Source organism: Scleropages formosus, chromosome 16, assembly GCF_900964775.1.
Source record: "Scleropages formosus chromosome 16, fSclFor1.1, whole genome shotgun sequence".
In the NCBI taxonomy this organism is placed as follows: Eukaryota; Metazoa; Chordata; class Actinopteri; order Osteoglossiformes; family Osteoglossidae; genus Scleropages; species Scleropages formosus.
The window spans coordinates 7214621-7229230 of NC_041821.1; the positions used below are offsets into that span (position 1 = coordinate 7214621).

The window sequence follows — 14610 nt, forward strand, 5'->3', positions numbered from 1 at the left end:
AAATTGGAAGCGAAAACAGAGAGCACCACATGACGGATTTAATGATGATGAGTCCGTCCTCGGTAAGGAAACATTTAATGTCTTCCAGGTGCTGTAATTATGCCGGCAGGGCCCTCGTGGCGAGAAGACCGGGAGACAGAAGGGCCAGTCTGCTCCATCCTTCAGCGAGGGCTTGTCACTGAGCGCCTGAGCGATTTATCGACTGTCCCAGGATGCACTCTGTCAGTGCTGGGGGGTGTGGAAGGGATATGAATGAGATCTGTGGCAACTCTCTTCGAGCTCATTGATAATGACATACCTGCTTCAGATGCCTGTTACCCATAGTAGAAACTACTTAGGGCTAACTGAAAAATCAATAGGCTCTTCACGAGGCACGGCCGTCTCCTCCGCCTTTGAGTGGCAGCCGTAGTCGGAGGTCGGCACTGTCAACTGGGGGAGCAGCTGACCCCTGTCGCGACGCGAGCAGAGCAGCCTAAGCACACAGACCTACCCTGTGAACGTGTGCTCTTCTCTACATCCCCCCAACCCAAATTCCATGCCCCTAGACAGGAACCGGAAACATCCGGAACAAGTTTATCTTTTACTTTGTGACCCAGGATGCTTCTGACAGCCTCAACACTGCAGAGTGACAACGGCTGCATCCCAATGTCACCGTTCATAGAAATTTGGGCATTTGGACAAGACGACAGGGAGTGCACCCAAACACAAAGGACAGACATCACTGCTCCCCTGTCCTCAAACACAGAGCTGGCGACCATAACCGCCAACCATGGAACAGGATTTCACTTGGAGGCTTTAAAAGCACCCAATTAACCAAACATCTATAATAAAGAAGTTGTACTGCTAACTACTTAATAAAAGATGCATTCAGTTTTTCTTTCAACATTTTTTTTTTTTTTTAACAAACTCTTGCCAACAGACACTAACTGTTCTTGTATTCAAAGTCTTGTACCAGTTCATAAACAAAGTCACTTATTATTCAATATCATGAAGCACCACTGCAGAGCTACACTTGACTCTGGAGCCCTTCAACAACATGAAACCATGGAAACAAAGCGTATGACATCATTAACAAGCATATGACCTTTTCTGTGGGTGGCTTCACTTCAAGCCGCAAATGTTCTGTACATTCCCAGACTCCGACGAGGATGGTTCGGAATAAAGCAACAGGCCAATCAGCATCAAGCAGCCCCGCACCCAGGTTTCCCACAAGGCATGTGGAATGTGACAGTGATGTTGCGTGTAATGTGGAGAGCCACCGAATGTGTATAAAAACTGGGCAGAGAATAGCATCTGCAAGTGCAAGCTGCCAGTGAGTGGGTGCGTTGGGCGGCACACATCTGCTCTGTGACTTCAACAGATCTGCTAGGCAGATGCCAGGTCCAACCAGGCGATCAGCAACACCAGGCAATTCCATGGGCCACCCCCTGCAGGAGAAGCAGCTGGGCCATGGCTCCATGAGCAGCTGAGACATACGGCTAGGCGCAAAGCTGTGGTGCATCTTGGGTTTTGTCCCAGAGAAGGCCGACAGCGCTCCTTGCCCACATTCCTTCTTATCGCACACTTGAATGTACAAAGTGCACCAGCACTACTGACACTCAAAAACGCCTGCAACCCCCACAAACTGTACATCTAAAGCAGCAATTCTCACAATTTCACTACAAAGGTTATCAAATGCCGTTGCTCAACTATTCTCTACCACTCCTCAATTTAAAAAAAAAAAAAAATGCACTTGGAAGTGTTTTATTTAAAAAAAGAAAAAAAAAAAAAAAAAAAAAAAACTTTGAAGTGTTTGAAAAAAAAATCCACACGAAATTAAATTCATAATTATGAAACTGTTGTGAGTGCCTGAGGCTGTGTGTATGTGATAATGTGTCAGTGTATGTGTGTGTGTGCGAGCATGAGAGGGAAGTCTACTAAAAGACTGAATATTCAAAACCCACCACAAGGAAAGACTGATTACACTGGACCACAATGAGGCCAGTGCTTCTTAATATGACAGAGTATCTCCCATCCTCAGGTTGGTGGATGTTCAGTCCCACAGCAATTAATAAACATCCATCACTGTCCGGTTTCCAATGGCAAGTGCTCCCTCTATGCCAAAAATAAATAAAAACACGTTTTAATTAGAAAGACCCTAAGCGAACAATAACTCCTTTATCAAATAATGCATGCAGCCTTGGGAGAAAACTTTTAAATATCCTTATCATAAAAAGTAGCCACCACACCACCAGATCTGTTCTGTTTTATCACAAAGGTTTCTCTTCCCAAAAAAAAAAAAAAAAAAAAAAAAAAAAAAAAGGCAGGAATTGGGTGACAGCACAGAGCATGACCAGCATCAGCCAGCAGTTGAGTCTAGAGCAAGGTGATAATAAATTGCAGCACAGCTTTTAAGGCATTTGCATGGCAAACCCCCCTCTCCAAAGGAGCCCGGGATGATCTGGTAGCATGTGAGCCTCTTCACGGGGGCTTATCAGATAGCGCGGTGAAAGGGCACGGACACTCTCCAGCCCCGTCAAGAGGATCACTGCGAAGAAGTCATACAGACACAGATCAAAGAAGACTGGCTGCAAAGCACAGAGTCGACCCCCCCCCCCCCCCCAATTCAATAATAAAAGCTCTTTAGGATTGGCAGATAATGCTGGATGTTTTAAGAAAAGAAACAGAATGTGGCAGAAAAAGATCTTTGATAACCAAGAACCTCTAAGCAGCTGTTTTGTATCCAGGAAATCTTCCAAGAGGTTGAAATGTTCCTGTATTTTCCCATTTTTTTACTCCCCCAGAAATGATTATTGAAGAAAAAAAGCTTTCAACAGCTATCTGCTCAAATGATTGCTGTGTGGAATACCAATGGATAATTTTTCACTGCTTGTTTTCTGTAATTAAATGTTCCTTTTTTCTGACTTTTAGGAAAAGTAGGGCAAGAGCTGTTTGTGTTCTTGGAGAATGAGGTCTCGTCTGGACAGCTGCTCACCGGAACAAAAAACGAAGCCAAAGTAGCTGTGACAACACTGATTATTGCAGCTATGTCTCGGGACTTCACCTGACTGCTTCCAAGCCAATTTCTCTCCCTCCTAAACTATCCAAAAAGCAAAAGGAGTAACACGGGCACTAAGATTAAATCTCAAAGAGGAAGCTCATGAGCAATCCGAAGCTACTGAAAAACATCACATCTTAAATGATCCGACTCTCGGGACTGGTGAGCAAACCACATGACTCTATGAGAATTTATTTTCACTTTTTTTTAACAACATGTGCCCAGTCTTCAGGAATAAGCAGCAACCTGTGCCCTCTACCCAAACATAACGTCCCAATATAGGGGTTAGCAATCCACATACAAGAAGAATGAGGCCAGCTGTAAGCAAACGATTCTTTTGAAGCAACTCTGCATTCATTTGGATCGTGTACTAAAGTTCTACTACTGTAGCACTCATTACAAATACAGTCATTTAAAATGGGGCACAAAACACATTAGGTCACAGAATGGGTTCCATGTCTGAGCAGAATGAAAGGTGACCTTGGACTCTGCGTCAGGGTCGCGATGGAGTGGAAGAGGCTACCTTCGCCCCTTCCTCTCAGTCCCGTTTGCACGCACTTAAAACATCAGCTGAAGTTACAGAAAATATGTGGACTCACAAGACTTACACTTATCAAATTAGGTAGAATAATAAAATAGCAAATTCAAGTGTTTACAAGCACCAATAAAAACAACATAGAAAAAAAAAACCACTGTTCCACCTTTACTGCTGTAACATTTAGTTGAAAAACTGATATTAAATTATTTATACCTGGATTTTTTTTTTTTTTTTTATTTCAGTGCCTATTCATCAGTTTTGACATTAAACAAGACAGCTACAAAATGCAGGAAAAAAGAAACTTTAAAGGTGAAAAAACTAAACTCCATACTTTTTCTTCAAGTATCCCTTCACTTTCCTATGTGATTCACAGGACAAGAATGCTTAATGTCAACAGTTTGGAATTTTTAAAATCTTTACAATAAATCAAGCTTTTAAGTAAACCCTGTGTCACTTGTATTTTCTCAAGCAATTACTACAGCCTCCTTTTCGCACTTTGACATAAGTTATCTATAGTCTCACAAACTGTAGGCTTTATCCAAACATGTAACCAGCTAGGTGTAGCAATCCACCACTGCTATTAAATCAAAAAGTAATGTGAGAAAACTGTTTGCTGTCCAAAATCTATGCACATAATTTGCATTGACAATGTGCTAAAGAAATGCAAGCTATGCGAAAAGATCGTATGATGTAAACATAGTCATGTTAAATTTAGAAATGGTTTAAAACATCAGTGACCCAGTAAACCTTTTGTGGAAATTAAATTGTTTTTAGAAATCATTTTAATTCACTAACTGAATTTAAATGTTTTGATGAAAACCCATGATGATCACATGGATTTCTAAGTGTAAACACACAGAAACTAATAAAATTTAAATGAATGCAGTTTTTCTCTCGTAAAAAGATCTATGCTGTAAATGAAATGGAAATATTGTCATCAAAACAGACATAAACCAAACCAGTTGTTTTGGTGGTTTTTCAAAAGCACTGAATAAATTCAATTACTATTACATGCCTCTCAAGTAAAACTAGGAAAACATTAAAAGAGATCTCCCTTGTCAGAACTGCCATAAATTTTTTAGATAGATTCCAGAGGTGCAACATCCCCAATTATCGATTAATGTCAGATGATGAACTTCATACTGAACCTACAACCTTGCTTTTCCAGTTTTACATCACATTTAAAGGCTGTGTTGCAAAAGAGTTGGCAAAATATAATACAGGAGTTTAAAAAAAAAAAAATCAATGTAGTTGGTCTTCAAAAAGTGAGGATCCATGATTTCAGCTGCTCCATCGTATTCCCTGAAGTAGCCTGCTTTTTGTATTGCATTGTACCTTACTGTGTGCTCTGTGTCTGCTGACTCTCTCCCCCCAAAACTGTCTTCCACATCATGGCAGACTTAAATATGTGGAGAAATATGGAATTAAAAAAAAAAAAAAAAAGAAAAGATCACCTTCCAATTGAGGCCCCTGCTGTAAAATTTGGTTCAAGCAGGTTTTTTTTTTTTTTTTTTTCTTCTTTTTAAAGCACTGCACAAGCCTTGCAGTTGCAGGTTTCTGTGTGTTTCCACACACTTGACAGAGCATAACATTGTGTGTGTACATCCTTCATATAGGGCTCTAATCAGTGTATGTCTGGACTCCAACACGGGGTCATTTTGCACGGACGCATCAGGAAATAGATGGGGGGGGGGAAAAAAAAAGAGAGAGAATTTGATTCATAAAGAAAGATCACATATACATGATTGGAATCAGAAATGTGTCTGAAATGCTAATGACTGTCAGACTCGTTGAAAAATTAGGACTGAATGAATAGTCTGAACAATATTAACAGGATTTATTGTCCACCTAAACATGTACCATTCAAGTGCAAATGTTTAACCTGTATGTTGAAGGGCTACCACTGTAACTGATCCACTTGTTAACCTTCAAAACAATTCAATTAGTCTTTTTCTAGATGCACTTTGAAGTCCTGTATTAAATTTTTTAATATATTACTTTATGCATCATAACAAAGGGCCTTTTTAATTTAATAGTGGAAAAAATGACAATCATCACTAGCTTGACTTTAAAAGAAAGAAAAAAATGGGAAGAAAAGGATATAAACTGTCAGACAGCAAGTTTACTATTTTTGCCCCATCAAACCCCAGACCAGTCACTACTAGGAAAAGAAAGGGCAACAGTGTCACTCGGTTACTGCTCCAAACGCTGGAAATGGACATCAGCAAAGAAATGGAAGGAGGAGGTTTTGTTAAAGACTATTGTACCAAGGACCTCACTCAGCTCGTGTCTCTTTGAGGGTTCGAGCTCTTCAAGAGGGTTTCAGCGAACAGCTGTTTATTCGGTCCCTCATCTTAGACATGGAACCCCGGACCAGGGATGCTTCCCAACAGTGGTCCTGCAGCCTCAGGGATCTTTAACGACATCAACATCGTCTCGGGCCGATCAGGGATCCGAAATCAGCGCTCCCACAAACACAGCAATCGTGTAACTCACTGTTATATTAAAATGCTATAGAAGGGGGAAGAAACCGCCAACTGAGTAAAAACGGCTAAAAACGTAACAACTTTTATGTATAAAGAGTAAATTAAGCCCATTTGAAATGTGCATTCACAAAACAAAAAAAAGGGACAAACGCGCAGGAAAGGGTCCACCTAAATCTCTATGCAAAAAGCGTTATCGTGTTTATATTTATCAAATTAAATTATGATATAGATTAATGTCACGTTAAATACGCACAGAGCGTATTTAACGTGACATTAATCTCTATCATAATTTAGTGCGCTTTGTGGTTAGTTTATTCCACTGGCAACAATTACAACGATTAAAGTTTAGAGCGAAGCTGAAAAAACAAAATACGTAAAATACTGACCTTACAATATACTGATGTGTTTACACCGTATAATAATAATAGATTGTAATTAGCAGTATGAAAAATGTATTGGTCCAGTAAAATAAACATACATAAAGCGTAAAACAATCAGTATTAAATTAAAAAGTATTAGAGTAGGTGTAAGGATAAAATAAAAATTAATACTGACCGCTAAGGGTAATATAAGGGAACCTGCGCCCTGCTGGACTTTTACCGCTGAGGTGACAGATTCAGAGTAAAACGGTGAAAGAAAGAACGGAGAAAAGTGGAAAAAACGACCAGATGTCATGAGGAGGAGGACAAACCGCAAGGTTCTTCACAAAGTGCACATAAATGAGAAACCATGCAGAAAACAACCACGCAGAAATTAATTATACGGAAATCATAAAATCAAAGATATCACAAAGACATCAAGCGGACCTGCGCTTCGTGTCCACAAGTGCGAATCACACGGTGTTGGGTCGTTTACCGAAACCCGGCGACACGTGGGGAAAAGAAAAAAAAAAAAAGACGAACAGTTAGAGCGCAAGAAACGGGCAACGCACACGTGTCCGTCACATCCATTACCGCTATTAATCATAATAAACTTTGTTAATTTACTGCAAGGTGTTACACACTTACCTCCTATCACTGACAAATAACAGCTACACTGTACGCTTCACCCACCCACCCACCCACCCACACACATATACATATATATATATGCAACTGATAAATATAAATCCCAAAATTTGACTGTCGGTTAAAGCCGCTTTATCTTTAACTAAAACTAAGAAAATGCTCAAAAAAAACAAACAAAAACCGACACATAGTTAAAAGAAAATGGGCTAACTAAACATATGATATGGATAAAAATGTCAAGATGTTTAAATCAATATGTACAACATGTATGAGTGGTTTTACGGAAATAAAGTTTACAGAAAAATTAAAACACTGAATTTGCCGTGCATGCAAGCAACGCATCACTGCTGTGCGCTCATTTACAGTATGAACAACCGGCGTGCACTCAAATTAAGTGCAGTAATTAAAAATAAATATGAGAAAGACTGAAGACAATTACATAAAATCTTTGCCGACCCGACCCACTCTGTGTGTAAAGATTCGCAGCGGAGAGGCCGCGCGCGACGTTCGAAGGCTGAGCGCGCGCTGCCGGGCGCTCGGGCGGCTCGGTGGCGCTGCTCTCGCTGCAGCGCACGGCTGCTGATTGGCCGCCTCCCTCCGACAGCCCGAGCCGCCGATTCGTCAGACGCTAAGCCACGCCCCGGCCCGCCCTCTCCTCTCCGCTCGGGCTTAGGGACCATTCATAAAGTAAAGTCCGGGCGCCAGCGGCCGAAGGAGTGCGCGCGACGCGCGGGACGGGGCGCGACACGAGGAGGGTATCGCGGGATGACGAAGTCGACCGACCGCCGCGGGGGTCTCCACTTTTTAACGCATGCGAGCGGATGACGGAGCTGCGCACGCTGACCCGCCCTGGCGCTTCCCCCTTCGGACGCATCTGGCTGCTCTCAGACATTCCCGGCACACAGCGAGTTCCTGTACCCACTGCTGACGGTCTCTCTCGTTGGGAAGGGGGGGGGGTCGCTCGTCCTTATTATTATTATTCTTATTATTGTTATTTTCTCTTCAGTCGGCAGCGATCGCCTCTGGCCGCCCGGTAAGCGTTGGATCCCTCAACGTATTGCGACACTCCGGTGTACCCCCCGGACCTCTGCCCCAACATGATTGCCACACAGGCCAAGCTGGTGTACCAGCTCAACAAGTACTACAACGAGCGGTGCCAGACGCGCAAGGCGGCCATTGCCAAGACCATCCGGGAGGTGTGCAAGGTGGTGTCAGACGTCCTGAAGGAGGTGGAGGTGCAGGAGCCGCGCTTCATCAGCTCCTTGAGTGAGATTGAGGCACGCTATGAGGGCATGGAGGTCATCTCCCCAAATGAGTTTGAGGTGGTGCTCTACCTCAACCAAATGGGGGTCTTCAACTTTGTGGACGATGGGTCTTTACCAGGATGTGCGGTGCTGAAGCTCAGCGATGGACGCAAGAGGAGCATGTCCTTGTGGGTGGAGTTCATTACGGCATCTGGGTATCTCTCTGCCCGAAAAATCAGATCCAGGTTCCAGACCCTGGTGGCACAAGCAGTGGACAAATGCAGCTACCGCGATGTGGTGAAGATGGTGGCGGACACCAGCGAGGTAAAGCTGAGGATCAGGGAAAGGTACGTGGTTCAGATCACTCCAGCTTTCAAGTGCACAGGCATTTGGCCCAGGAGCGCAGCCCAGTGGCCCTTGCCCCACATCCCGTGGCCTGGTCCTAACCGGGTGGCAGAGGTCAAAGCTGAAGGCTTCAACCTGCTCTCCAAGGAGTGTTACTCACTGACCGGTAAGCAAAGCTCGGCAGAGAGCGATGCTTGGGTGCTGCAGTTCAGTGAGGCCGAGAACAGGCTCCTCATGGGCGGCTGCAGGAAGAAGTGCCTGTCCATCCTGAAGACCCTGCGGGACCGCCACCTGGAGCTGCCCGGACAGCCCCTCAACAACTACCACATGAAGACACTGCTCCTGTACGAGTGTGAGAAGCACCCGAGGGAGACTGACTGGGACGAATCCTGTCTAGGAGACCGTCTCAACGGGATCCTTCTGCAGCTCATCTCCTGCCTGCAGTGCAGAAGGTGCCCTCACTACTTCTTACCCAACCTGGACCTGTTTCAGGGCAAACCTCACTCAGCCCTGGAGGCTGCGGCCAAGCAGACCTGGAGACTGGCCAGGGAGATCCTCACCAATGCCAAAAGCCTGGACAAACTATAGACAGCAGAGCCCACCGAAAAAGAAAGTGAGGAACCTTGGAGGACATTTCCATGTGAGTGGACTAAAACTAATCTTTTAATTCTCCAAAAAATGTGAAAAAATTGGTGATTTTACCAAGAAGCAAAAGGGGACATTTGCAAGAAGGAAGTCTGAAGGTACATTTAAGATAAATGTATTATTCCCTCTGTCATTTTTGGTTTTGAATGTTTTCACAAAGTGAAGAATCTTTTTATTTAAATATCGTGCATAAAATCTTTAATGCAAAAATTTAAAAAAAAAATAAGATGACGAGTGCCAAGTTCAGATTTTGATCATGTGACCATAAAACTGAGGTGTTAATAAAAAGAAAACAAGTGACTGCAATTCGGCGTTGTCTTTACTGGCCAAAGGGGGTCTCTCGGTTTTACAAAAAAAAAAAAAAAAAAACGAAATATAATTATAACAATTATATTTTTTAAAAAAGGTCATTTAACCGGCTTCAAAACACCTTAATACATAAATTAAAGAAACACATTTTAAAGATAACACCTTTTTGGAGACTTCCAGGGCTTTTCATTAAACGGTTCTAAATACTTTTTTAGTTTTTATTTTTCGGCAGTAAAGCATCTGTTGTATCGACGTTGTGGTAATTATTTTTAATACTTAAACAGGTACCACGTTAATTAATGGTACAATAAATATAACTGATGACAAAATATGCTAATAACGTTATTATTCCGTATGAATTTAACATCTGTGCATGGTATTATTAAACGCTTTGAATAGCAGTAATATCCTGTAGGCCCAAAAGCCCCGAGTCGATCCAATGAGTTGGACTAAAGCAGCTGTATAACCGGCCAAAAGTATCGATATTCATAAGAAAAGAAAAAGCGATCACGTAATTCTAGGACACTGTTCTAAAGAATCAATCATCTGCTAATTAGGAATTAAAGTTAATTAAAACATTTGAGGGTAAAAACCTATTCGTAATTTTAAAAATAATGAGAAAAAACACATGCACACACCATTGTTCTGTCTATAATTTAAAAAAAAAAAAAAAAAAATTTAAAAATTAAGTACGATGATCTTTCCTGATTCCTCTCAGTTTTGAAGGACGACTTAAAAAGCGAATCTTGTCAACTTCACTCTTTTCAGGGAAGTATTTCTGTAATTCATGTTAATTCATATTAACGCGAAAAGTAGTAGCAACAGGCAAACGAAACAACCCTCGTGGAACACACAAATAAACGTCTTTAATAAAGACTGAAAAATTAATTAAGAACGAATGCAATCTTTTTCATCTCGACTTTTGAAGCCGGTAGGAAAGACAGAAGAGCGACGAACGACTTTCATACTGCGGCCTGAATTGAGCTCCTGACATCAGGCTGCACAGGCTCGTCCGTGTCTTACTGTACCGGTCCGGTAAAGAGTGTAAAGTGCGAGATCACACCCCAATTCTACAGTTAACACAACTGCACGGCAAAAACGTCAAACTAAATGCGGCTGTGGGTTAAAAACTTACAAGTATGAACACTACGTTAATCCACGTTTCAATCGGTAATATTTAATATCACTTTATTACATTTCCTCTCCGGCTTTTAATTACATATAGAGAGTGGAAAAACACGTACGATTCCACACATTTAGAATATTTCCAGGATAATACCAGTGTGACAAACAGAGCTAATTCCCCACCTGCCAAAAAATCCTCTATATTTAGAAACCCGTTCGCACGGGATCAGAACGTTTTCACATTTTAATAACTTTACGTTTACTGCGATTATACTTTATGCTCCGTATCAACAAGTGCTTCACGACAGGCCACTAGATTAGTGATCCGACGCATTTACACACTGAAAACGAGGGACGATTCAGTGCAAAACAAGCTGGGCTTTTTTTTTTTTTTAATGACACATTAGGAATCTGCATAAATTATATCGTTCATTATCTCAGGTTTTCCCTTTAAAGCCTGGAAACTACTTGTCTGAGGCCAATGAAGAGCTGTTGGATAGAAATATATTTATTTTCAGGGTGTTCAGGACGCCTGGGGTGGTTCCGGGAGGGATGGGGGGGGGGGGGGATTAGCTAAATCCAAATAGTTTTAAAGCTAGATTGACACGTGTTATTAGGCGGATGCTCTGGGGTGGGAGACTCAAAGCCTGCAGTCCTACCTTTGGGTCAGTGTTCTTGAAGGAAGGGTCCTCCTCGTCCACCTCGAAGTAGAACTCGGAGGCGGTGATGGACAGGGTCCCCTTGACCACCAGGGCGGGGGCGACCAGCTGGGCTGTCGTGCTCAGGTTCACTGGGCCTGGAACGCGGAGAAAGGAAAGAGACCAGAAAGGAGAGCAACATGACTGCGTGCGAGAAGACCGGAGAAAAGCAGAGCGGAACCGCCGTAAATAATCGATCGTGAAAATGGAAACTAAAACGGCACGTTCTTAATAAGGCCAAGTCATGATTGAAAATATAAATAAGCGCACCCGAAAGCACTGATTAATAAATATTGAAATAAGTAACGAGTGTAACAATATATATTTTATATTATTTTAAAGTAATTCATCGGAGGACTGCAGTATATAAGCAGCAATAACAATGATAAGATATATTATTATTGAATAATAATAATAATAATTAGAAGAAGAATAGCAGCTGCAGCACTGGTTTTTGCAGATGTTAGAACAATCGCCTTGCAATTGAACCCTGGTTCGAATCCCACTATTCGCCGTCAGCAGGCTTCACTGAATTTAGTAAGGTAAAAATTACCTCGCTATGTACAAAAAAAAAGCAAAAAGTAATCAGTACATTTCTTTTCAAGTAAAACAGATGACAGAAGATAATAATCCGTACATTTTCTCCAAGTGATAGACTGCAGGACAATAAATTTTAGGGGATTTAAGCGTACTCGATTATTGCCAGTTATTTTTCTAATAAACGATTAATTTCTCCCTTTCAATATATTGCCGCAGTCACAAAACATCCCGGTTTAAAACTTATGAACAAACGGGGCACCTGGTAGCGTTAGCGCCACTACCTTTGGATCCGAAGGTTGTAGGTTCGAGCCCCACCTCCGGCTGTAGTACCTATGAGCAAGATGCTTACCCTAAATTGCACCAGTACAATTAGCCAGCTGTACAGATAGGTATAAATCATTGTAAGCTTGTGATAAATGTTACTCATGTGAGCTACATGAGTAAATGTAAATCCCAACACACATAATCGAGTGCGCATGGCATAAAACTAACTTCAAAAGTATATAACGCGTTATTAATGATACACACGAAACGTAAAATTTATTGTCCATCCGACACACACAGCAGCACGTGTGTTCTGTTCCTGTCAAGTGACACGAGCTGTCAGTCAGTGGCATCGATCTCCACACTCTTCAATCCCTCATCAATCTTCATTCATGCCCAGTATGACAATGAGAGGGCAGCTCGGGGGAGTGAGCTGTGTGTGTTGGTGGGGGGGGGGGGGGGGGCCCAAACGGGCTCGTTTCCCTCAAACAGGGCCTGCTCAATGAAGGCAATGGACACGCACGGGTTCATTTCCCAGCATCCCCGAAACTGAAGCTCTAAGAGGCATTCCTGGGGACACGAACCCTCTCAGTCTCTCAAGTTCAGGTTCGTGCCGCTGAAGAAGAAACGCTCATTTCCACTTTCAGACAGCGGAGGTGTTACACTACAGCAGTGACGATGGAACATGGTCCTTTACGACAGCGTTACAGGCCACGGCGCTCACGCGTAAAAAGCCCGGAGTTACTGGGTATCCGGACGGACGGACACACACACACACGCACGCTTCCCGACATGCGCGTCATTTTAAAAGGGCAAATGTGAATAAAGCACGGAAAAACAGATCCACTACTCCATGAGACAGGGGCAAGGGAGAAAAAGGTCTACAAAACTAATCAAGGCAATTTCCCTATTTTTAAACAGCCGCATAAAATTCTTCATCTGCAAATTTTATCAGATAAACCGACGGCTATTATTATCGTTATCATAACCGCAAAACGGTTCTATACTCGTCTTTTAAACGATCCCCGCACTCAAGTAGGATTGCCACGTCTTTATTCCAATGTAATGCACAAACTGTATTTTGTATGAGATGAAGAAAAGCGTCTGCTAAAGGAATAAATGTAAACTAGACACGAAAACAAAACACCGTGAAGCCCGTCCATAATTTTATTAATACTGGTAAAACACGGTGCCCGGTTTCCAGTGCGTCTTTTCGCGGCGGCGGACACCGCCGGTCCCACAGTAACGTACAGTACCATACGTTGCTGCCTCGCAATTGAACCCAGAAGATGTTCGAGGTAGAAGACTAAAGATGCCACGCAAATCGCACGCACATTTAATATAAAAACACGCACTTTAAGTGGAACGCACGAGGCGATCATTTCTCCGACTAACTTCCCCCCCTTACTTTTCCTCGACAGAATATCTCGCGAACAGCAGCCCGACTGTCAAATAGTGCAGAATATTTGGAGCTGCTGAAAACAAATAATAGTAATAATATATATATATATACATACACATATATATGTACATATACAGTGAATATGTGCGTGTGTGTACACGTTCTGAGTGTGTGTGCAGATAAAGTTCAGAAGCCTGTAGAATGCAAGGAAGAGATGAGGAGCGAGATCGGGAGCGGGGGGGGGGGGGGCTTTACGATGATGATCGGACTGATGACGCCGGGACACACATGGACTGCTGTACCTGTGAGGCTGTCCAGCTCCTTGTCCTCCAGGCTGGACAGTGTGTCCTCGTCTCCGTCCAGCACCAGCTCGCTGTCCGAGTTCTGGTTCCCCAGCGCGGGGCTGCGGATGGAGCGGCCGCCCCTGAGGACGTCCTCCTCCTCCGGAGCTGAAAGGACCAACAAACCTCATCAAGTTCCTTTGCAAAAGCGACACTTTTTTTTTTTTTTTTTTTAAAATTGCACCTGCAGACATTTTCTCATACAATATTCCCTCTGGTAAGTAGTATACAAAAGGCTTATTTGAACAGATTTGAACATTTGAACGGTTAAAACTCGAAACCAGAACAGTGATCAACATTTTTCAAAGCGCAACACGTGAGAGTTAAAATTAACTATATATGTCACTGATGGGAGTTAAAAGTATTTATATATTTCACCAAAAACTAGAGCACTCAGTATTCTGCATTTTTAAATATATTTGCATAAGTTTATTACAACGCATTGAAATGAATCCATAAAATATTTTTAAGTTTTTTTTTTTTTGTTGTTGCTACTTCGCGTCCAGTTCAGAGTCTACAATATGTTCGGGTTGATTTTTTTTTTCCCCCCTACAAAACAAAAAATATTTCTTCAATTACAATAAAAATGAATCGAAAATAAAACGAGCGCATTATTTGATTAACTACAT

The 14610-nt window shown here is 42.4% G+C and overlaps 2 protein-coding genes across 3 annotated transcripts in view; one reads left to right on the forward strand and one right to left on the reverse strand.

Annotated features, from left to right (window-relative positions):
* lrba (LPS-responsive vesicle trafficking, beach and anchor containing) overlaps nt 1-14610 on the reverse strand; it is a 168809-nt gene that overhangs the window by 54775 nt on the left and 99424 nt on the right. For both annotated transcript variants that reach the window (XM_018735791.2, XM_018735790.2), the window contains exons 39-40: nt 13943-14089; nt 11396-11532 (exon numbers count right to left, since the gene is read on the reverse strand). In XM_018735791.2, the coding sequence (XP_018591307.2) occupies nt 11396-11532; nt 13943-14089 (284 nt within the window). The remainder of the gene's footprint in view (nt 1-11395; nt 11533-13942; nt 14090-14610) is intronic.
* On the forward strand, nt 7752-9600 carry mab21l2 (mab-21-like 2). The gene is made up of 2 exons (XM_018735797.2): nt 7752-7982; nt 8075-9600. Exon 2 carries the CDS (start codon nt 8166-8168, stop codon nt 9243-9245), a length of 1080 nt encoding a protein of 359 aa, XP_018591313.1. The 5' UTR covers nt 7752-7982; nt 8075-8165; the 3' UTR covers nt 9246-9600.

What these genes read in the sequence shown, in the direction of transcription:
- mab21l2 (XM_018735797.2), top strand. Translation starts at nt 8,166, where the DNA reads ATGATTGCCACACAGGCCAAGCTGGTGTACCAGCTCAACAAGTACTAC.